This window comes from Sorex araneus, chromosome 9 (genome assembly GCF_027595985.1).
Source record: "Sorex araneus isolate mSorAra2 chromosome 9, mSorAra2.pri, whole genome shotgun sequence".
NCBI lineage: Eukaryota > Metazoa > Chordata > Mammalia > Eulipotyphla > Soricidae > Sorex > Sorex araneus.
In genome coordinates, this window is record NC_073310.1 from 25735279 (window position 1) to 25760514 (window position 25236).

General features: G+C 38.0%; 1 protein-coding gene across 1 annotated transcript in view; it reads right to left on the bottom strand.

The window, feature by feature from the left end:
• The window catches only part of RYR2 (ryanodine receptor 2), a 762156-nt gene that overhangs the window by 232725 nt on the left and 504195 nt on the right, over positions 1-25236 (bottom strand). The window contains exons 28-35 of the mRNA XM_055147039.1: positions 18721-18895; positions 16833-17041; positions 15632-15975; positions 13358-13472; positions 11890-12050; positions 9957-10116; positions 9524-9610; positions 4182-4408 (exon numbers count right to left, since the gene is read on the bottom strand). Coding sequence (XP_055003014.1) covers positions 4182-4408; positions 9524-9610; positions 9957-10116; positions 11890-12050; positions 13358-13472; positions 15632-15975; positions 16833-17041; positions 18721-18895 — 1478 coding nt within the window. The remainder of the gene's footprint in view (positions 1-4181; positions 4409-9523; positions 9611-9956; positions 10117-11889; positions 12051-13357; positions 13473-15631; positions 15976-16832; positions 17042-18720; positions 18896-25236) is intronic.

The window sequence follows — 25236 nt, forward strand, 5'->3', positions numbered from 1 at the left end:
AAAGGGAGGAGGATAGCGGCAGTGAGGCTGAGCAGAGGAGAAACCTCCGTATCAAAGGAGAGCCTATTGTGGAGATGAGTCAGAGGACCAGGGAATTAGAAAGAATAGAGGAAACACCCCAACATAGAATCATCTGAGCATGTCATACAACGGTGCTTGTATTTTCAGCTTCAAGAGGGGAAGTTAATCACTTCAACAAAAAGCAGGTATCCCTCTCTATTATTTTTCTTTTCCCCTTATAAAAAATGTATCCATTTAGGTAGAAGAGGCAGCTCTGCCTCCGTAATAGTGATTTTACCCCACTTGAGAGCCCATATACAGCCTTGCTAGAATGATGCTTTCCAAAGTGCAGTTCACAGAAGACTTCAAATAAAAGCCATTATTCTCACTGGCAGATCAAACAGTGGCTCATTGTTCAATCACAGGTTCACAAAGTGCCTCCTAGATCTCAAAAACCTACAGACTATAAATTTTTTTCTAAGACAGATTTAACAGCAGCATATATGAGTTTTATATAAGTGGTAGAATGAAAAGTTATTTTATTTATTTATGTTTCTGTGGGTAAATCTTGGGGCCCAGCACCATGTTCCAGGGGACTGAATCCAAGGCATACACTCTACCAATTGAGCCACATTCCTGATCTGGCAGAATCGAGGTTTTACAATTAGTTCTAGATGTTTTACAAGTTTTCTTCCACATAGAAGTGCATAATGAAAGTTTCCAGTCACCAGTGGTTGGACCTTCTTCATCCCCCATCGTGTTCTGGAAAGCTCTCCTAGATCTGAGTCTCTGTTGGAACCTAGGGACTGTCCCTTTTTCTGAGTTTGAGCACTCTATGGATTCCCTTTCTTATTTGGCCAACCTGAGTCAAGAAAGTAGAAAACTTTGCTTTAAGGTTTGTTGCTCCTCTTTGGCCTGTGATTAGCTAGTAGTTTAACCTAATGTTCTTTGATATTTTCATACTTGTAGAATGGCATCTGTCCTGCATATTGGTCCACAGATCAAAACCATTTTTTAATTGTTGAAAACCACTGGTCTAACTAGTCAGAAATAGACGGACAGAAAATTCTTCTGATATATTTTATCTGTTTTTACTTCCCTTTACTGACCTAAATATATGCCAGTGCTACTCTGGTTTCCACCAATAGAACTCATAAAATAAATACACTTTGTGGTATTTCACTTAGAAAAGTTTTTTTATCAGGGACCTGTTTACACCAGGCTCTGAAACCAGAGCTTTTGTCATTTTCCTGCTCTCACATATTATGTCCTTTCAATGTATTCAGTCTTTTAAGTAGTAGGATATGCCTAAGTTAAGTCATTCATTTTATTTATGTCATTTTTCATTTTTTAATTTTTCTGGTTTGTATTATACTTGTGGTTATGGTTGATAAAAGTAAAAGGATACAAATGAGAATGGCAGAGAAGTACACAGATCAAAACCTAGATGTTTTAATATTACACCGCTCATTTAGAGATTCTTAATTCTTCTAAGCAATTTAAACCATAAACATTGCACATTGATGACATTAAGTAGCAAAATATCATCAAAATAAATGGTATGCATTCATGATTTGGTCACTCATTTGCCCAAAATGTTATTCTTGGTAAGGCTATCATAGTTATTTGTCAAAACATGAGTTGTCATAAGTTTACTTATTATATTCATCAAGCATAGTACGTACTAAGAATTATTTGTGATAACTGTTAGTTTTTAGGCAAAGCAGAGTGTAATTCATTTTCCTATAATTAAACTCTTTAAATCATCCTTTTATATACACACAGATATCTAAACTAAGTAGTTAGTATAAATTATAAATTGCCATGGTAGAAGAATAAAATATGGTGGTTCCTAATTATGATATGAAAACAAATTACAATCTAGTTTAAAGACAGAATTTTTTTTCACAAAGTAAAATTTCTTAAAAACATTATTATTTTTGGTTGAGTAATTATCAGGTAAAAGTCTCCAGCAAAACTTTTCTCTTACAAATGAAGAAGTGTAAAATTAAAACAAAACATAATCATCTAATGATTATATAATCATCATACTGAGTGAGATATCTTTCTGATTTTTTCACTTAAAATATGCAAATAAATATTCAGTGCATGAAAAACTAAATCTCTTGAGATCAAGTTTTCTTTGGATCTCTTTTATTTTAAAGCATCTTCATATGTTTATATACATATAATCTTTCTATTTAAAATATATCACTCAACAATCTTTGCTTATTAATGGAGCTGTATAACCAGAACGTTAATATCGGGGCTGAAGCAATGGTACATGGGTAGAGTGGTCAGGGCACTTGCCTGGCAAGAAGCCAACCTAGATTAAATCCCTAGCATCCACATGAGCACCAGGAGGCGTAATTCCTGAGTGTAGAGTCAGGAGTAAGTCCTGAGCTCCGCTGAGTGTAGCCCCCAAACCAATAAATAAATAACTCTAGGCTTTTAATATTTCAATTACACCAAAATATACTACTCTCTATATATGTATGTATATCTCAATGTATACCATAGTACCCATTGAGATCATTTCTCAAATTACAGCTCTACTGCCATCCTGAAGTGACCATTACTATACTTTCTCAAGATTTATCTATTCCTGAATATTCATATTTTACAATCTTATAATATTTTGTTTTTGTGACCACCTTCTTTAATTTAGTACATAACATGCGTCTACATTTTATCCATCTTATAGCCTGTATTAACAGCACATTCCCTTTTTGCCAACTAAACCATATAGAAAAAACATTTATTTATGATTCAGTTGACAGACTTTGTTTCTGTTTTTTTTTTTGTTTACTGAGACTAATGTTGCTATTAGTATTTATGTACTGTTTTAATAAGATTGTATTTTCACTATTTCAAAGTTTATACACATAGCAGTGAAATTGATAGGTTATATGGGAAACTAATGAACTATTTCCAAAGTAATGTTTACATTTTCAAACTGTTAAAATTTAAAAATAATGCCAGGATATGTAAGTATATAAAAATGGACACAGCTTATATTTTCCTTTATTAAGTCCATGCAATGTTTTCCGCTCAGTTTGTACAATAATATTTCAATGAAAATTGGGACATAATACTTGGTTCAAGAATTAGAAACTCAGTTTTTTTTAGTTTCAATGAAGTTGCTAACATTAAATGTCAATGATTTATTTAGTTACAACAATAAAAATAATAATCAAAGCTACTTTGGATATTTAATGCACTTTATAATATTTCTATTACTATCTAGAATGTATGTAAACTTTTTTCAAAGATTCCAATATATTTTAATAATTTTTCTTCATGAATTCCTCAGTGCTTTTCACATCTGCCAAGTGAAGGGTTGAACTGCCTATAATCCTACTTACAAAACTTGTACTGTATCCAGCTATCATAAATAGAGTTACAGTTCTATTTTGTTTGATATTTTTACTTATCATAATTAAAATAAAATAGAAAGAAGATAATATAATCTCATATGCCTCTTTAACTAAATTTGTTATTTTTCTTTAATAAAGTAGTTGAGACAGATTTAAACTTGAAATATGAAAATTGTCCTCACTGCCACAAAACATTTTTGTTTTTTATATTTCTATATGTATGTAACACAAAAATCATAGATGCTGTGATTTATAATACTATTAGTGATAGGATATTATGAATGTTCCAATACAACAGCCTCCATTGTAGTATCAGATTCACTTTACCAGGAGACTATTTTTATTTACTTTTGAGGAGTTTTGTTTGGGATCGCATCCAACAGTGCTCAATACTTACTCCAGGCTCTGTGGCCAGGGATCCCCTCCAAGGAGGGGTCAGGGAACCATATATGATGATGGGGATCTAACCTGGGTTGGCTACGTTTGAGGCAAGTACTCTACCTACTGTGTTATCTCTCTGGCCCAAGAAATGAAAAAAATTTTTTGGGGGGGACCATACCCAGTGGTGCTCAGGGCTTCTCCTGACTCTGGGCTCAGGGATCACTCCTGGCAGGCTCAGGAGAAACGGGGAATGAATCCAAGTCAGCCCTGGGCAAGGTAAATGTCCTACCACTGTAGTATAGCTCCAGCCAGAAACAAAGTACTTTTAGACTTCAGTTGGTTCTCCTCTATCATTTCTGCAGCTCTGGGCAGTGGCTACTTTAAAGAGCCTCAATGAAAGGGTGACGGACACAAAGGACTGACCTGTTCTCTTCCGGGATATGAAGAGACATAAATTGCAGGGGATCCAAACATTGCACCAACCAGCCTTGCCGTTCGCTGATCCGAGAGACATCCACCTTCAAGAATTGGTTTGGCATTCTGCTCCACAAGACATGTGATAAAAATTGCACGTGAAGACGTGGGGGGCACTGTGGCACTGGGTTTTTGTGTTCGCTCTTGAATAACCCTGCAGAAAGTGGCATCACATTCTAGAGAATGGGGAAGCAGAAAAAAAAATTAAGTTACAATACCTTGGTGTTAACAATGTATGTAACTATAATCCTATACTCAGAGAGAGAGAGAGAGAGAGAGAGAGGATTATGGGGTTGGAGTGATAGTTCAGTTGGTAGGGAGTTTGCCTTGCATATGGTTGACCTGGGTTTGATTCCCGACATCCCATAGGCCCCCCATGTACCATCAGGAGTAATTTCTGGTGTGCAGAGCCAGGAGTAAGACATGAGCACAACTGAGTGTGGCCCCAAACCAAAATTTAATAAGAAAATAAGAAAAAAATTAAAAAGAAGTAGTGAAAGTAGGATATACTATATGTTGAGTAAAGTTAACACAAAAAAAGTAGGAAAATTTGGGTTGAAGAGCTTCTGAAGGATTAACAGAAAAATAATAACACTATAGAAGACATCAAAGCAGACAAATATAGGTTAGGGGTCGTCTCATTCCCTTCTCCTCTACGGCAGTGGTTTTCAACTGCTGGTCTATGGACCTGTGCTGATTCACAGGCATGAAAATGCCATAAACACTGCTTTATTGCATACAAAATATAACCATAGGTGCTCCACACTGTTTTAGCAAACTGGGTCCTTAGGGAAACCCAGAACTTCTTCACTTCATTGCTAAACTCCTGAAAGAGAAGTCTTATCAATATGGAACACTCTGTTTCTGCGTGTTGATGTGTGTGTGTGTGTGTGTGTGTGTGTGTGTTTGTCTCAATTTCTCTCTGTGTCTCTATCTCTAATAGTTTGTTCATACTATCCTTAAACAACTCACATAAGTTTATTGGGTTTTAGTAACTAGTCGTGTGCCAAAGACAGTTCAACAGATTAAACCTGACAAAAAAGTGAAGGAATTAATCAAAAGCTTTTTGTTGTTTCTTACACCTCCATTATGCACTTTTAACCTTATAAAATTCCTTCAATATGATCTCTTTAGTTCCTGAAAGCTAATTCATTAATTTATGAATGCCTGACTGCCTCTGGACTACATAAAATCAATTCTCATATTCAGTATTATCTTCAGTGTTCCTTTCTTCTTCTCAAGTATTTTCTCTACATTATTTAGAGTCACACAGCCTCAAACCTCATGTTCCTATTTTCTTTGGGTGATGGGAAAGGAGAATACCCAGGCATCATTTTAAGCAAAATGATATATCAATAAACACAACAGATGAAATCTGTGCTCTTATACAGCTTCCACTACAAGAAAAAACAAACAAACAAAAAAACCTGGATACCTGAAAAAAATAAGGAGAATGTGAGAGACCATTGCTGGGGTGGAAGTTGGCGGGGGTGTTAAATGGAAAAAACATAATTTAGGATATCTGAGAAGGTGACATTTAAAGAAAAAAGTCAAATGATAAGAATCATGGAAAGAAGAACAGTCAAGGAGTTCGCCTTGCATAGGGCTGACCTCAGGACAATACTCAGCATCTTGCATGGTACCATGAGCCCCACTAGGAGTAATCCTGAGTGTAGAGCCAGGAGTAAGTCTTGAGGACAACTGGTTGTGCCACTCCCCCCACCCACCCCCAAAAGAAACTATGGGATATATATAGAGGGAAATGGCTGTATTTGTGGCTGGAGTAAAGGACAGATAACAGATAGAATCAGTGAGATAATATGGTATCTAATCCTTTAGATCTTGAGAACTATTAGGAAACACGTGTTTTTCACTCCTAGATGCCTAGAATTTTGAGTATGGGATAACACAGTTTGGGGTCATATTTTAAAGCAGTAATAGATACTTAGATTTCTGTAGAGTAAATTACTTAAGCAAGAATCAAATAAAGAAGCCCCCACTCCCTGAAACGAATGGTACTAGTGATCAGAGTGAGAGAAGCAGAAATGATGAGGTGGAGAGACCAGATGCTGGAGAATTAAATGGAAATAGGGGTCGTGAAATGTTAAGGAGGGAAGTCAAAAGTGACACCAAAGTTTTACATTTGAGCAGCTAGATTAGACATGAAAGAAGAAAATAGACCAGCAGATTAGATTAAGAGGGTAAAACTCATCACTGTGCAATTTGGGGCATAGCCAATTTGTAGTAAAAAGGAATCTGCAACAAGGGAATCAAGTTCACAGAAGTAAATTCATTTTTAATTTTTAAAAATCACTCAAATTCCCTGTCTCTTCTTATTTTTAGTCTTTAATTCACTATGACATGGATTCTATCATTTTGCTGAAATTTCTTTAGAAAGATCAATAAAACTTCCCAATTAACACCAAGCCCTGAGTACTGTAGGGTTATGGCCAAGAATGGAAAGAGGAGAAAAAAAAAGAAAATAAGTCTCATTTCTAGTACCCTATTCTGAAATCTTCATTTTGAACACGATAATCTCTGAGTTTGAGAGGGGTCTCCCACACTCTGCTAATCTGAACTTCTTAAATGGGACTAAAACTCTATGTTTTGTTTTGACCTATTTTCTAAGATCAATTCTGTCCTGCCCACTTCCCAAAGTCCAATCTGAACAGGAAATTTGGGCATGGACTCCACACTGACCTCTATATCTTATCTGAGTCAATGAGTTGATGAGTGATTTGTAGGGTTCCACCCCCAAACCCTGCTTGTAAATTAAGATCTGGAGTCTGGTCACACAACATGGATTTATAACAAACATTTGCTTTTAGGTCTTAGACACAGTATATGTCTGAAAAATTACTTTAACTTCTTTAGAAAGTCACACCGACTGTCATTTCCCTTCCTACTGGTGCTTGATTAATTATTATCTAATATGAATAAATATTAAATTATTGTTTAATATGAAGTAAAATCACACATTAAGTTATTTACCCAAATTATAAAAAAATTGATTCCTATAATCTTGACATGATATTGGAATATCTATAACAACTGGGAATTTCATAGTAGAAACTGAGTCACATGGTCTAGGGTATATATTCAGTGATACTGAGTCAGCAAAATGAAACTACTATATGTACCCTGATATGTTTCTGGCTTCAATATTTACAATTGCAAACTTCAGTTCCTTAACCTAAGTTTTAACAAGCTCTCCTTTTTGTTGTATTAATAGCCTTTAGTTATCCAAACCAAACATTTAAATCAATCCTTTTTATCTTGTTTGGAGCACCTGGATCAAACTGATCAATAAATCTTATTAAACTAACTCAGTATCATATTAATTTGTTCTCTAAAGTACCTCACTTACCATTTTTGTGATACTCAACATCGCCTCTTGTGTAAATAATAGTAAACTGTTGATACCAAATTGATAATATCAGAAGATATGTCTTTATACTCCACTTTATAACCTTCTTGCTACTACAACATATTTTTTAAATAGGATTTTAATGATCCCCAATATCCTGTTTTTATATAAGACAATCTGCTGGACATATTTCCAGCAGCTTATCCTAAAAAACTGCCAACTACTCAGTATGGTATAATTCATATTATATTCAATTATATTAAAAAAAAATTTTTTTTGCTTTTTGGGTCACACCCAGCGATGCTCAGGGGTTACTCCTGGCTCTGCACTCAGGAATTACCCCTGGAAGTGCTCAAGGGACCATATGGGATGCTGGGAAATGAACCCGGGTCGGCCAGGTGCAAGGCAAACGCTCTACTGGCCATGCTATGGCTTCAGCCCCTTAAAACATATTTTTAATTGAAATATGGTCTACATTCCATCCACATGATTCTTTGGGTCCTTCCTGGAAGGCATTCTTTGATGCAATTACATTACATTCCTAAGTTTTGGCATTTTCATTCTTATATATTTCTCATTATATCTCTTTCTCTCTGTATAAAATGTCCCTATCTATTTAAAGCACCATAAAATCTTCTAGTCAATAGCTGACAACCAACCAAAATGTAACTCAGTTCCTCTTTCAGCTTTACTTTATTCATATTATCCAGTTTAGTTTTTTTGTCTAGTCCCCTACAATATTTTGATGATAATATTCTAGAATTTACTATAATGCAGAGTAGTTTCAGGAATATATTTTATCTTTTTTTTTTTTCTTTTTGGGTCACACCCGGCGATGCACAGGGTTTACTCCTCACAATGCACTCAGGAATTACTCCTGGCAGTGCTCAGGGGACCATATGGGATGCCGGGATTAAACCCAGGTCAGCTGTGTGCAAGGCAAACACCCTACTCGCTGTGCTATTGCTCCAGCTCCTATTTTATTTTTTTTTTTAATGAAAGGGGATTCTTATCCAGTGGTCCAAGGGACCATGGGGCCACTCTTGGCAATCACCATACAGCCATATGTTTCATTGTTATATCCTGACAATGGAACAAAGTCCATGAAGCCGTTAGTTCCTACGAACTTCAGGGGCCAAACCCAGCAGTGCTGGGGGCCTTTGAGGGACATACCCTGGGCAGGGGCAATATGATGACAGGGATCAAACTCAAGACAACGCAAAACATGCACTACTGAGCCCTGATCTAGCCCACGGTGCCCTGGTCTCAGACCCTTCAATCTATTATTTACTGACTTGCCAGTGAATTACTGGCGATCTGAAGTTTGGTAATTTTTTTGTCCTTGTATCATCCTTTTTCATGAATAATATGCTGATAACCCAAGAATAATCTTTTCTTATTGATTCCATTACCCCAGTGATCTGAAAGAAAAGTTTTATAATTTTCAAGTACAGATACTATTTCTCATTTTTATTCGGTTTTCATCTTAATTTAATTAATTTTGGTTTTAGGGCTGCACCCAGTGATACACAGGACTTACCCCTGGCTGGTCACTCAGGAGGTTCTCCTAGAAGTGCTCATTTGAACATAGGGGATGCCAGTGATTGAACCAGGGTCTGCCTTGCTGCGTGCAAGGCAAGCATCCTACCTGTTGTATTCCAACTACATGGATACCTTTCTTTATGGGAGGGGGATCACACCCAGTGGTGCTCAGGGGACCGTATGGGACACTGAGGATTGAACCTAGCTCAGCATCATGCAAAACAAGTTCCCTGCCCACTGGACTATCTCTCTGATCCCAGAATATCATTTTTTTTTAAAGAACGATCTGTGTGACTATACAGGTACTAATAAAATATTAATTTTATTAATATTTCTTTTTAGAAGCAAATGCTAGAAAAATAATACCAAAAATGAGTCTCACCTTGATTCTTCCCAACTCAAACTGAAAAACATTAGGACTGGTAGCTTGTGCAAAAACTGCAGGAAATAACTTTGTACTTGGTTCAACCTGCAACAGATGAATTTACTCTTAAGGAAGGAAAGGAACACAAAGATTATATTTTCTTCCCCCCAAATTAGGAATACTTTATAGAAGAAAATTAGAGACTTTTCCTCTCTTTCACCTGGCTAGCCTTGTCCTGCAATTGTTTGCTGCATTTCATTTCATGACTGTGTTTACAATTTTGAGAACAAGTGCTAGTTATTCTGTCCAGTATTCTAACTGAATTCAAACAATCCAATAAATTCCAATTTTAAGATTCCCGTGACTTAGTACTATGTCTTACAATGCGTTTCCTCTAATGGGTCAAGCAGGTTTTCTTCCCCAGAGGTGAGGTCCCATCCCGGCCACCTACCTGATAGTATGTGCTCAGTTCCTTGCCATTAGCAGTAAACGTGAGCAGCCCGCTGGCCGCATCCACCACACAACCAATCTCCAGACCGTTATTGTTACGTCCTTGCCCAGGGCTCATGCTCTCGCCTGCGCACACCATGTAGCAGTTGCTGCGTTTGATGCTAAATTTCAAAGGAACATATTTTTATCTTTGTACAACCGCAGATAGAATGGAAAGCATGTATTTCTTGCAAACTAAACCTAAATTATGCTGCGCAAGCAACAAGCTCATGCTGTAATGGGAGAGGTGCACAATGGGCCCAATTCTGTGATTCTGAGCAAAACTCCATTGGCTTCAGTAGATATTTAGAATCAGGTCTTACAGGTCTCTGAATTTCACACCTCATGGAGACAGGTTGACAAGTTGCAACCACGTAAGAACTGACCTGCACCTCCTCCAAAACTCAAACCAAACTGGACCTTTTTCTGAGGTTCAAAAAAGTTTAACTCTATAATAATCATTCAAATTTGTAAATTTTCATTCTCAGTTGTCTTATTTTCCAAACCGCTTGTTCTGAGATGAGAAGCATTAAATTTCCAAGCACTATCCAAAATCCTTAGGCAAATTCTACATGAGCCATTGGTGATTCAATATATTCAAAATTTGCCTAAAATATTGTCCCTCAATGGACAATTCCTGATGGTCTGTGATGAGAGAGAAATAGCTAAAATATGCATATTATTAGTGATCATAACAACAACCTCCACCTAAGTTTTACCCTCATCAAGAACTTGATCAAAATGGTAACAGACATGATCTGAGCTTCCCTCCCATACTGTGCTATAGTACTGCGGATGCATTAATTAGATTACACAAAAAAAGGCTCAAAGCAGGCAAGATAAGAAGAAAATAACAAAAACGCTGAGCTTCTTTGAATAGCCACTAGTTATTCATTTCTTCGAATTACTTACATGAGCTATAACAACCCTTTCACTGGCCTGGATCCCCTACACCAAAATCAGCTCTCAAGTATTCCAGAGTCATTTCCTTCTATTATAGCCATACTGAAAATTAATATGTCCCCCAAGAATATGCTTGGTGACAGAAACACTGATGGAAAGCGCTCTTTCATGAGAAGTTTTTGCTCGGCCCAAGTGCAAAGTTCATTACATTTCAAGTGTTATAACCTAAAGGCAGGAAGGTGAGCTTCCAGTCACCAAAACTGATGGTGCAGGTATAAAGGAAAAGCAACTTTATGGAGGACTCTTTCTATGAGACCTGTCACAGCAGATCAGAGAGGATGCATGGGCACGAAAGGTAGATGCAAATGATTAGATCTTCTCTTGTCTTATTCTGCAAGGAAGATAGCCTTCTTCACTTTTTTGAAGGTTTGGTTTGAGCTTGATTGTTTTACAAATGAAAAAGGATGGCACGGAAAGTTTAACTGACTTACCCAAAGCCACACAGCGAGTCAATGGCAAAGCTGAGGAAAGAACCCACTACTCCTCAGTCTGAGTTCCAACGCGTCCACCTGGTCTAAACTATTAGCCCATCTGTCTTTATACTATTTGCCCCACCGCAAAACCAGTTCCCTGGAGACATATCAGATCCCATGTTACATGCCTCAGATTAGCCCATCTCCAATCCCTAAAAACAAAGGTAACTACTTATAAACAAAGTTGTTAAACTTGTACAAGTTCCCCTGAAGGAACATATGATGTTTATACAAATATGAAGATACTGCCCTTATTTATGTGTCTCGCTTTTAATATTCAGATTTGTATTGGTTCATATGAATAACAAAAGAATACTAACGTTAGTAGCCTGAAAAAGAATTGTCTCTCTGTATGAAATATTATTCTGAGCAAGAAAGTCAAGAAAAAAAAGTCTAGAATTGTCAACCATTTTAGCATATGTCATTCATGCAAAAACAAAAAAATCAAAAAGTACCAACCTTTCATGCACTTTTCCTTTCTCATCTCCTAGAGTGACGGTTACTGTACGGACTCTGTCCAAGTCAAAGCCTGTATCGTACTGATGAAAATCTGATGTAATCCAGCCTACCCACACATTAGCAGGCTCTTGCCCAGGAAAGATTCTCACTGAATAATAGTACTGTCAAGATAGAAAAATTAAGTTGTTGGAAATTGAAAAAAAAAACTTATTTGCAATGTCTGAATTTTCTAAGGATATTTTTCTCTGTTTAAAATAACTTTAATTTAAAACTTTATTAAAATGCTGAAAGTACAAAGAACTAACAATGCAAAATTAAAAAAAAATAAAGATTCTGAATTCAGTCAAAAACAATTGAGGAGACGAATGACACATCTGAGCAAATGCTAAATGACTTGAGATTTCTAAGAATGCATATGTATTATTTATACACAATCAAAATATGTGTTTACATAACATATGTAAAAATGGTAGGAATTTAGGGGCAGGTAAGCATCGTATATTTTTAGTTTATACATATATACTTTTATGCTATTATTTTAATATTAGGCACTTCTTTCCATATGCCTCATCTTTCTTATTGCTAATTTACTTTCTCACCCCCTTAATATCTTTTTGAAATTGGCGAGGTCTAATGTGTGAAAATCTAGTTCAACACGGATGTATGAAATACATTGTATTGTACCAGGGGTACAATAGCTATATTTTTCTCATTTGGTATTTTAGGAGACAACTGCTTTGAAAATCTAAACTGCTAACAAAACATTTGACTTCTAACAAAGTAAAACTATGCTATTTTATATATTTCATTAAGATGATGTAATTAATATATACTTGAAAATTAAATATGGATTAAAGGTCCACTGAAGATATTTTTTTCTAAAGTAACTTTCATATATAAAAATAGACTACAGATAATACATTTTTGCTTTTAGTTTTCAGTTCCCAAAATGTAAGTAAATAATTAAAAAATAAATAAATCAGCTCTGGGCCAGAAAAAAATAATACAATAACTAAGTCAAGTTCCTTTAATGAGCTGACCATGGCTTGATCAGTCCTCCAACCACTATAAGAAGCATTTCCTGAACAGAAAGCCAGAAATGACCCCTTAAACTTCTTGGCCGAAGTGATAGTACAGAGGGTAAGGTTGCCTTGCATGCATCTGACCTGGGTTTGATCCCCTGCACCCATATGACCTCCCGAGCTCCAACTGAAGTGATTTCTGAGTTCAGAGGCAGGAATAAGCCCCTGAATACTGCTGGGTATCACCCCCAATAAAAAACCTTAAATTCCTAGGCATTTGAGTTTTGTATTTAAATCTTTCATACAATTCTCAAGAATTCGGGAGCTCAGGAACAAATCCACCCTATAATTAATAATAATGATGACGAGCCAGCTGAATATGATAAGTCAAAGTAAGAAACACAGCTGATACATAGAAATGAATGACAGGAACTACAATCTCCTACCGTGGATGTTTGCATCAGGTAATCATAGTCATCCCGATCATCTGCAAGGACATCTTCAGTAAGTCTTGCAGAATGGCTTGTGCTATAATCAGGTTTTGTTCTTCTAAGTAAAAATCTGAAATATGTTATAGGATAAAGAATAAGAAACAATAACGTGTTTTGCCTTTTTTGTTTTAAATTCAAGCATATAATTAATTTACTGGTTTTAACCAGATTGATTTTGAGCCCCAGAGTATTTACCAATATTTAGAGATATTTTTCATTGTCCCCATCAGAGAGATTGCAAGAGCTATCAAATGGATAGAGGTTAGGAAGGTCAATAAATACCATGTAATACACAAGGCATATTCACACAACAAATGATTATGTCATCAAGGGTGTCCATTATGTTGTGCAGAAAAAGATGCTAAAGGAATTTGTCTTCTTTTCCATAAAAAAATACATTTACAAGAAATACTCAAAGTGTCAACTTAGAGCAAATAACTTAAAAACATAAAGACTAACCTATGATAAGCCATAGCCATGCCTCCAGATCCTGTGCCAGCCTGTTTCATTTGGGGCAACCCAGAGAGGTCAGGTAAGTTCCCTACCTGCCCCAACAGAACCAGCCCTGGAAGCCGAAAACCTCCAGAACACAACCACTGCCATGCTCATGACCACTCTCAACAAGCTCAGGTCAAGCCTCATTCGTGAATGAACCTATTCCTGGACTGTGAGGCGACAGCTCATAACTCACACACTAATGTTCCAAGAGTAACACACTGCATTTGATGGGCTTTAAGTAGAAGGAAACCAATCTTAGGGAGAAATATATTTTTAGATATAATACACACACGCACACACGCACACACACACACACAAGGCTCAACCTTTAACAACATGTTAGTACTCTGTTATAGAAGGGTTTAACGGCTCCTGGGTGAAACACAACAATCTTCACACACTTTCCTCCAAAAACCTTTTCTGGATCATTTTAGTGGATTATTCATAAAAATCAATACAAAATAAATTATTTCAGCTCTGCTTTGGAGACAGGGGTTGGCGTTCTGGATGGAAACGTTCAAAATACTGTGGTGGGAAGGTGTACTGGTGATAGGATTGGTGTTCGAACATTAAATATAATCAAATGTCGTGAACTACTTTATAAAAATAAAATAAGATTTAAGAAATAATAAAAAACCAAAACCTAATCTATGGAAACAAGGAGTTAAAATCATATATGTGTTAAGGGGTTAAGACACGAAGTATTTCAACAACTTTCAACTCAACAAAAAAGACAATAACCCAAACCAAAATATGGGCAATGTTCCTAAATACTCATTTCTCCAAAGTGATATACAAATGACCAACATGCAAATGAAAAGTTGTTCAACTTCACTACCCATCAAGAGAATATAACTAAAAACCAAAATGAGGTATTATTTTATATCCATCAGGATAGCCACCATAAAAAAACAGACAGTAAAAAGAGTTTACAGGGATTTGGATGAATTAGTGTCTCTATATATTGTTACTGGGATTATAAAATGGTGTGAATGTTATGAAAGTTAAATGAAGTTTCCTCAGTAACAAAAACAGGTATTTTCTATTTTTATAGATATTTATATCAGTCTATGAAAGCAATCTTATTTCCAGATATATCCTAAAGAACTGAAATTAGTATTATGGAAAGATATTTACACACTCCTGGTCAAAATAGTCAGGAGATGAAGTCAGCTCCAATGTACACTAATAAATGGCTGAGTAGAATATATAAACATACAATGGAACACTACTCATCCTTAAAGAAAGCAAAACTTTTAACATGTGCTACAACATGTAGAAACCTGAGGGCAAAATACTAAGTGAGATAAGTCACTAACACACAATAGTAGATCATTCTACTAAGATAAGGCAGCTAAAGTAGTAAAAATTATAGAAACAAAAGGGTAGCACAGCGATTACCAAAGACAAGGGAGGTAGAAAAGGGTAATTGTTTAATGGATATCTAGCTTCAATTTTATAAAAAGTTTTGAAAATATTTCACAACAACATGAAGATGTTTAATGCTTCTAAAGTTTATCCTTTAAAAAGTAAAAATTGTCAATTTTATACTATGTGGTTTTACAATAACAAAATAAGTGCATTTGAAAAAAGGTAATTGCTTGGGATAGTATATCACTGTACCCCCCAAAAAGAAAAAAAAGATGGCAAATAGGTTGTTTTATTGTCCTCTGTAGAATCCTTGGCATACAACATTACAAATTGAAAATAAGCTTGTTAAATCTCAATGACCTTTGTTTCAGGCGAGAGGGCTTCTCCTGAGCATAATCCTTGTGGTTATTGAACTCTGGCTTTGTAGCCTCTTTATCTTTGTCAACTCGGTCAGGCACTAAGTGGCCATGTGCTGTCTTCATTAGAACCTCAAAGTCAGAATCTGCATCATAATCTTCCAAATCGTTCTTGGGCCCAAAGAGACCTGCCCCCGGAAGCCCTGTCTTGGAGAAGACCTCTGCACATTCGATGGGCATGCTCAGACGATAAAACATGATGTCGGTACTGCTGTTCTGAGAACCGAAGGACTTCTGGGTGATCTTTAAACACGGAGAACTGTCTATGGTACCATCTATTCTGGTCACCTAACACACGAAGAAACAAAAGTTAAAATATGATTTATGGAGATTCTGATTCTTAACATGCATATATATTTATGTATTTACTTATTTATTGGATTTTGGGGTTACATTCAGCGATATTCCAGGGTTACTCCTGGCAGTAGGAGTTACTCCTAGCGCTACTCCTGGGGACCTTATGGGAGGCTGAAGACCCAGCCTGGGTCAGATGCCTAATGCCCTACCCGCTGTACTATTACTCTGGTCCCATGCATGTGTCTTAAAAACTTCAGAGTCCACATGTGCAATATGGGTCTCTTAAGCAGTGCTCAGAGGGCCAGGGGGCAACTCTCAGGAATATTCCATCAATAAGCAAGACAGTTCAATGTTAGGAACTAGGGATAAGGTGCTTCTTAGCCCCAGGGTGCCATGGGGAAGTGCTACCACTATCAGGCCACCATTAGGTGTTCAGGGGTCTCCAGGACTACAAAAATTGATGCACAGAAGAAACCTACAATTCAGGAATTAAACAGTCTTGAGCACATATAGCAAACACCCCTAGCCCCAGTCTACCCCACTAGTCTTATAGTTCTCCTTATAGTCAGAAAACAGTTGGAGTTATGTGTACTAGAATACCATGCAACCCAGAGTGAGCTGACGGTGCTTACATAAAAAAAGAGACTTATTTATTGTTACTATTCTTAGAGGTCATTTATAAAGTATATACACTCAAAGTTTATCCGATGCTTAGATTTCACTACTATGCAAGATAAGAGCATCATTTTCAGTAAGTGATAGTAATTGTTCAAGCAGGAATCTCCATGAATATAGATAATCCACTCCTTATTTTGACAATAATCTTATTTTTAAAAGGAAAAGCAAACCTCAATATGTTCATGGTTTGAGGGAACCTGGAGAAACTGAGGAAGTCTCTTGCTTAGCCACATGGTAATATCCCTGTTCGTATTAACAGCAAATGGTTCATAACCCTCTTGCAAACCACAGATGGTAAAATATTTCAGGGTGCTGACATCCTTCCCAAAGTTCATCCTTCCAACTTGAGCCACTCCAAGGCTACATACAGGTATAAATCCTAGAGAAAATAAAAGAAAAAATCTTCATTATCATTAGAATAAGACCCTAGTAACGGAGACTTATCAAAAAATACTGCTTCAGAACTCCTTGCTTTGTAACACCTGTCATCCTAAAGATCAAATAGTGAAATAAAATACTCTGACACCTCTGACACTAAACATCAATTGCAAACTCAGTATTTGATATGCACATCATAATTTATTACACATGGCCTGTAATTTATTATGTATGTATGCATATGTAAATGGCATCTGATCAAACCACCGGCTTGGCCCTCGTTTCCTCTTTTGTCTGCCCCATGGCCTGGGACGGAGCCCTTGAAAGCTGGCCGCGCCCCTGCCAGATGTTTTTTACAGGTATGTTTCTCCCTTTGACCTAGATTATCTGTAAAACGAGATAACTGGTTAGCGCTGCCTAGTCCCTCTGTGAGTTTATGTAAATTATAATAAAGGGGGACCCCGACCTATAACTTTTTCAGCTCAAGAGTATAAATGACTCTTTTACTAAAGGCAAGTGATAATGAGGTGCCAAAGTGAGTTACCAATTAAAGAGCTTGGGTCAGTCCCAGGCCGCTCGCCCAGCCCGGTTCAGTCCCCAGCACCGCATGTCATTCCCTGCATGAATGACAGGGTGACTCCTAGAAACCAGGAGTTGCCCTGAACCCTCTCAGGTGTGGCCACAATCCCAAAGAAACGAAAACAAATATGCATAAAATTCTAGATATTATATAGCAGATGTCCAAATTCTATCTTGTTCAGATTTATAGCAATCTAATAACTTAGCTGACAGTTTAGAACACTTTCTTCATAGTATCAGGGTGTAAAAGAAAATAAATATTCACCACGTATTTCCAGGTTTCTACATATAAGTAAGATCGTCTTGTGTTTGTCTTTCTTCTGGCTTCATTTTTAACATGAAAATTTCCTGTTCCATCTATGTTGTAGTAAACTGCATGATTTCATCAATCCTTACAGCTGTCATCACCCCATTAAGCAGAAGTATTTGCTTCTTTCATTGTACTTTCATAGAATTGTGTTTATTTTAATATTTTTTAACCAAACTGAACTAGAATCTGCATACTGATTTAACTATGTCTTTTTGCTTTTTTTTTTTTGTTTGGGGGGACACATTTGATAGTGGCCAGGGCTCACTCCTAGTTCTGTACTCGTGGATCATTCCTGGTAGGTCATGGGGACCATATGTGGTACACAGAATTAAACTCAGGTCAGCTGCATGCCAGAAAAATGCCCTACCTGCTGTACTATCCCTCCAGCCCAGGGCACTGTTTTATTCATCTTTGCCCCCTCAGTATTCAGCAGGGATCCCAGTACATGGCATATATATTTTTTAATCATGTTTATGTGCTCTGAATGGAAAGAAAGTCTATAATAAATGATTGAATAAAGTTAACAGTTGTTGACAACTTCCTTTGGCCTGCCATTTATTTTTGTGTTCCTAAGAGCCATTCCTGACTTATTGAAATTATAGCTGACCAATATGGTGTCTCTGCTAAAGTAATTTCAAGAGTACCTGATCAATAAGGCAGAAGCCATTCTTTTGATTTATAGCCACAAATCTGGCATTTCACCAGCAATAAATGGCTAGTTACTCAGCAACAGAACAAATAGCTTCATTGTGGTACAAACCTGAAAACACCACCAAATGGGGTTCACTTACCATCACCAACATCAAAGTCCTTGAAAGCCAGTTCTGAACCTGAGTCATCAAGAAGGATTTCTCCATTCAGTGTGAACATCATGGTATGCTCTGTCATGTCCACCATACATCCCACAACGTCGCCTGCTTGCCAAGAGCGTCCATAGTGTTCATGGCCCTGGTTCCACCGCTGAGCCTGGACACAGACGAGTCATTTGTCACAGAGAAAGTGAGAACACAACCATGAAACACTACTGGCATGACCAAAATCAGCCTCTTACACAACCAATAGAGGTAGTGAGAACCTAAATCTCTCATATAAACAACATATAATGAGGAATCTTGGTTAGAAAAAAAAAACTGCTATCTCATGATTTTTAGAACCTGTAGCATTGTAGCACTGCTGTCCCGTTGCTCACCAATTTGCTGGAGCGGGCACCAGAAATATCGCTATTGTGAGACTTATAGTTACTGTTTTTGGCATATGGAATATGCCACGGGTAGCTTGCCAGGTTCTGCCGTGTGGGTGAGATACTCTTGGTAACTTGCCAGACTCTCTGAGAGGAACAGTGGAGTCAAACCTGGGTCAGTCTCTTGCAAGGCAAACGTTCTACCCACTGTGCTCCAGTCCCTTTGAGAACCTATTATTTAAAAAATATCACTCTACTCACTATTGAAAGAAAAATGCTAATGTCCTTAGAAGTTAACTTACTTTACTACAATGAATGATTTCCAAAACATGAATCATTTTTCTCTAGTCCTCATAATTCAAAGAACTATGAACAGAGAATCATGCTGGAAATTCATCACTAAAAACAATGTTTTAATGTTTGTCAATTTTAAAATAAAGTTCCATTCCTTGGAACAAATGGCATTGAAATTTAGCAAAATAGAAATCTAGAAGCATTTAATTACCTACCAAAAACAAAATCAAGTCAAGCTGATAAATATTGTTAAGCTATTACTGAAAAAATAATCCAAACATTGAACATAGTTGCCATCATTATAACTGAAATAAGCAAAATTTCATATTATAAATGTACTTGAAATAATTTTGGTAAATGTGACTTGATTCATAGTCATAGTGAGATGTCAGTAATTTACAGTGGAATTAATAAAAAATTAGTATAAATTTCTTAACTTTTCTTTAAGCATTCACTTTGTTGTGAAATGATATATAATAAGTCACTAGACAAAAAAGTGCTGATTCATCTCAAATGTAACACACTATAATTTTTATAAATTTAATAGCACTGCACTGTAGCACTGTTGTCCCGTTGCTCATCGATTTGCTCGAGTGGGCACCAGTAACATCTCCATTGTGCAATTTTTTGTTACTGTTTTTGGCATATCAAATATGCCACGGGTAGCTTGCCAGGCTCTGCCATGCGGGCGGGATACTCTTGGTAGCTTGCCGGGTTCTCAAAGAGGGGTGGAGGAATCAAATTCAGGTCGGTAACAAAAATTAATATTTTTATCTAAATTTTTTTAATGAGCTGCACCACTAATAGGGTTAGCTGCTCTGAGAATAAAACAATCCCTGAACTACAGTGATAGTTCAGGGGTTAAGAAGATTGCATTACATGTGGCTGAACTCAGTTAATCCAGTTGAATCCCCTGAACCATTTATTGTTCCGCAAGGACCACTGCGAGTTATTGTTAGTAAACCCTGAAAATCTCCGGGGGTAGCCCAACCCTCTCTTTAAAATTGTTTATTTTTTTCTAATTTTCCATTTTTAACTAAAAATCGCACTCCTCCTTATGTAAAAATATATATTCACAAAAGAAAATCAGAGAACAAAAATGAGAGAAACCTATAATTTCATCAACCCAAAATGACCAATATTCTGACATGGCTTTCATCATATGTTCATTGTTTTAACTTTTAAAAATATATATGCAACTGAGCCCCCCTCCCCGCCCCCTGCCCGCCGCGGCTCGGGGCTTCTCCTGAAGCTCCTGCCTGGCACCTTTCCGCCGCCGCCGTCGGATCCTGACCATTCTCCATCCTGCAGGTAAACAGGCAATCCTTTGGAGAGCCTGCCTCAGTGCGGAGAAGCCCCCCTCCCCGCCCCCTGCCCGCCGCGGCTCGGGGCTTCTCCTGAAGCTCCTGCCTGGCACCTTTCCGCCGCCGCCGTCGGATCCTGACCATTCTCCATCCTGCAGGTAAACAGGCAATCCTTTGGAGAGCCTGCCTCAGTGCGGAGAAGCCCCCCTCCCCACCCCCTGCCCGCCGCGGCTCGGGGCTTCTCCTGAAGCTCCTGCCTGGCACCTTTCCGCCGCCGCCGTCGGATCCTGACCAATCCCCACTCTGCTGCTTAGGGGCGTGTCCTCATCTCAGGGGGCGTGGCATAAAAAGTGGGCGTGGCTTCTTTCCGGAGCGGCGGCCGCTAATGCGGCCGCAGTTAGTTTTTTTTTTACCATTCCATACCTTCTCCTTTGGCCACAATTGATAGAATTCATTCCTTCAAAGAACTCCCTGAGGCCCTCCCTTTCTCCCACTTCCCGCTTCCGTCTGCGTCTCCCGAGTTTCTGAAATCACTCCCTACTCGCCCGGTGCTCCCCGTCTCCCGAACCGGCTTGTAACTGCGCACGTCCCCCCCATCAACAGGAAGACACTGGGGGCGTGGCCTGTGTCTTAGTGGGCGTGGTCTAAAGTGGGCGTGGCCTCCTCTCTTTGCTACCTCAGCTCAGTCCGTACTGTGTATTCCTTTGAAAACTCACTTTTGCGATCTCAAACATTTACGCAAAATAGCCATTAGCTTAGGCTGACAGTATAAAAGCTATCAGGGAATAAGGGAAGTTTGGCACAATCGGAGCCCCTTCTTCCCACAAAAAGGAAGAGGAATAAATAACTACAAGGTTCCAACTCTGCACCTCCGTGACAATATGAAGAAACAGCGAAAATCCCCTCCACCAAGAGAGGGAGAAGAAAAGATACTAGAAACCTCAAAAGAGTCTCCCAACATCTACGACCTCTCAGATAAACAATTCAGAGAGGAAATATGGAGGAGAGTCGACCTACTCCAAGCAACTATGGAACAAACATCCAATAAATTAAGGGAGGAGATGAATCAAGCGCTGGAACGGTCTACCAAGAAAATACAGGAAGAAATGAGAGCAGAAATGAGAGCAGAAATTTCAAACCTTCGAACGGAAGTCTCACAAATAAAGCAATCGGTAGATGAAATAAAAATCTCACTAGATGCCCTCAACAGCAGAATGACTACAGCCGAAGACAGAATCAGCGAGCTTGAGGATGAGCTGCAGAAAGCTTACAGACAGCAACAAATAATGGCCAAAGACCTCAAAATGGCTATAGAGCGAATCAGAGCCCTAGGGGATGACTTCAAGAGGAACAATATAAGAATCATTGGAGTACCAGAACCACAGGGAAGTAACCCCAATGAAAAAAACATAGTCAAAGACATCATCGCTAAGAAATTCCCAGAGCTGGAGAAGGCAGGCGTCCAGATACAAGAAGTCCGAAGAGTGCCAGCAAAAAGAGACCCAAATAAAAAGACTCCAAGGCATATCATAGTCAGAATGGCGGATGCTGTAGATAGAGACACAATTCTACAAGTAGCAAGGTCAAAGAGGGAAATCACATACAAAGGAGCACCCCTCAGATTTACGGCCGATCTGTCAGAAGAAACCCTCCGAGCCCGAAGACAATGGTGGGACATAGTGAAAAAACTCAACGAAATGAATGCCTCACCAAGAATACTTTATCCGGCTAAACTCTCACTCAAACTCGAAGGAACCATACACTATTTCTCGGATAAACAACAGCTCAGGAACTTCATAGACTCAAAACCAATCTTGAAAGAAGGTCTAAAGGGGCTACTCTAAGACAAGGAGGAGCCCCATAAGAACAACAAATCCCACAGAAAGATGACACAAAACCACATCACAATAATCTCTCTCAATGTCAATGGCCTAAATGCACCTATCAAGAGACACAGAGTGGCTAAATGGATCCGGAAATTAAACCCAACATTCTGTTGCCTGCAAGAAACACACCTGAACAAACAGAGTAAGCATAGACTCAAAGTCAAAGGATGGAAAACAATCCTCCAAGCAAACAACCCCCTTAAAAAAGCTGGAGTGGCCATCCTGGTATCCGACAACATAGATTTCAGGATGAAAAAGATCAAAAGGGACAGCGAAGGTCATTTTCTGTTTATCAAGGGATATGTACAACAGGAAGAAATCACACTCTTAAATGTATATGCTCCTAACAAACGACCGGCTAAATATTTAAAACGACTCCTAACAGACTTCAAAGAGGACATCACTAACAGCACAATTGTAGTTGGAGACTTCAATACGGCCTTATCACCTCTAGATAGATCCACAAGAACAAAACTCAACAAGGAAACACTGACCCTGAATGAAGAAATTGAAGAGAGAGGCCTAATAGACCTATACAGGGCCTTACACCCCAAAAAGAAAGACTACACATTCTTTTCCAGTGCACATGGAACATTTTCAAAAATAGACCATGTACTGGGCCCCAGAACATACCTCAATCGAATCGGAAAAATAGAAATTGTATCAACCATCTTTTCAGACCACGATGCGCTGAAGATAGAAGCTAACCACCCACAAATACGGAAAATCAAATCAAACACCTGGAAATTAAACAATTCCATGTTGAACAATGAGTGGGTCAAGAAGGAAATCAAGGAAGAAATCAAAAGATACTTAGAAACAAATGAGAATGAAGACACGAGCTACCAAAACCTATGGGACGCAGCTAAAGCCGTGTTAAGGGGAAAATTTATAGCTCTCCAAGCATTCCTCAGGAAGGAAGAAAGGACCCACATAGATAGCTTGACTTCACGACTCAAGACCCTAGAAAAGGACCAGAAAAAGGACCCCAAACCAGACCGAAGGAAAGAAATAATAAAAATTAGAGCAGAAATTAATGACATCGAAACCAAAAAAACAATCCGAAAGATCAATGAAACAAAGAGTTGGTTCTTTGAGAAAATAAATAAGATTGATAAACCGCTAGCAAGTCTCACAAAGAAAGAAAGAGAGAAAACTCTAATAAATCGAATCAGAAATGAAAAGGGGGACATCATAACAGAAACCAGTGAGATTCAAAAGATCATTAGAGACTACTTTGAAAGTCTTTACGCCACAAAAAAGGAGAACCTAAAAGAAATGGATGGATTCCTTGATTCCTACAATCTCCCAACACTGAAGAAAGAAGACCTGGAATACCTGAATAGACCCATCAATGTTAAGGAAATTGAAACGGTAATCAAAAACCTCCCCAAAAACAAAAGCCCAGGCCCAGATGGTTTCACTGGCGAATTCTTCCAAACATTTAAAGAAGACCTATTGCCTGTTTTCCTCAAACTTTTCCAGGAAATTGAAAAAACAGGAACTCTCCCAAACAGTTTCTATGAAGCACATATCTCCCTAATACCAAAAGCAAACAAAGACACCACTAAGAAAGAAAATTACAGACCAATTTCCCTGATGAACACCGATGCGAAGATCCTCAACAAAATACTAGCAAATAGGATCCAACAACTCATCAAAAAGATCATACATCACGACCAAGTGGGATTCATCCCAGGGATGCAAGGATGGTTTAACATTCGGAAATCAATCAACATAATCCAGCATATCAACAAAAGTAAAGATAAAAACCATATGATCATATCAATAGATGCAGAGAAAGCATTTGACAAGATCCAACATCCTTTCATGATGAAAACCCTCGCCAAAATGGGGTTTGGAGGAACTTTCCTCAAGATAGTCGAAGCCATCTATCACAAGCCTACGGCAAGCATTATCCTCAACGGGGAAAAACTAAGGGCCTTTCCTCTGAGATCAGGCACAAGACAAGGATGCCCACTCTCACCACTCCTCTTCAATATAGTACTGGAAGTACTTGCGATAGCTATTAGACAAGAAAAAGAGATTAAGGGCATCCAGATAGGAAGGGAAGAAATCAAACTCTCACTATTTGCAGACGACATGATACTATATCTAGAGAAGCCTAAAACCTCTACTAAGAAACTCTTAGAAACAATAGACTTATACAGTAAAGTTGCAGGCTACAAAATCAATACCCAAAAATCCATGGCCTTCATATATGCAAACAATGAGGCAGAGGAAACGGACATGAAAAAAGCAATCCCATTCACAATCGTGCCCCAGAAAATCAGGTACCTCGGAATCAGCTTAACCAAGGAAGTAAAAGACCTTTACAAAGAAAACTACATAACGCTACTCCATGAAATCAAAGAGGACATGAGGAAATGGAAACATATACCCTGCTCGTGGATAGGGAGAATCAATGTTGTCAAAATGGCAATACTCCCTAAAGCATTATACAGATTCAATGCGATCCCTATAAATATACCCATGACATTCTTCAAAGAAATGGATCAAGCAATCCTAAAATTCATATGGAATAACAAACGTCCAAGGATAGCTAAAACAATTCTTGGGAAAAAGATGATGGGAGGCATCACCATCCCCAACCTCAAACTTTACTACAAAGCAGTAACAATT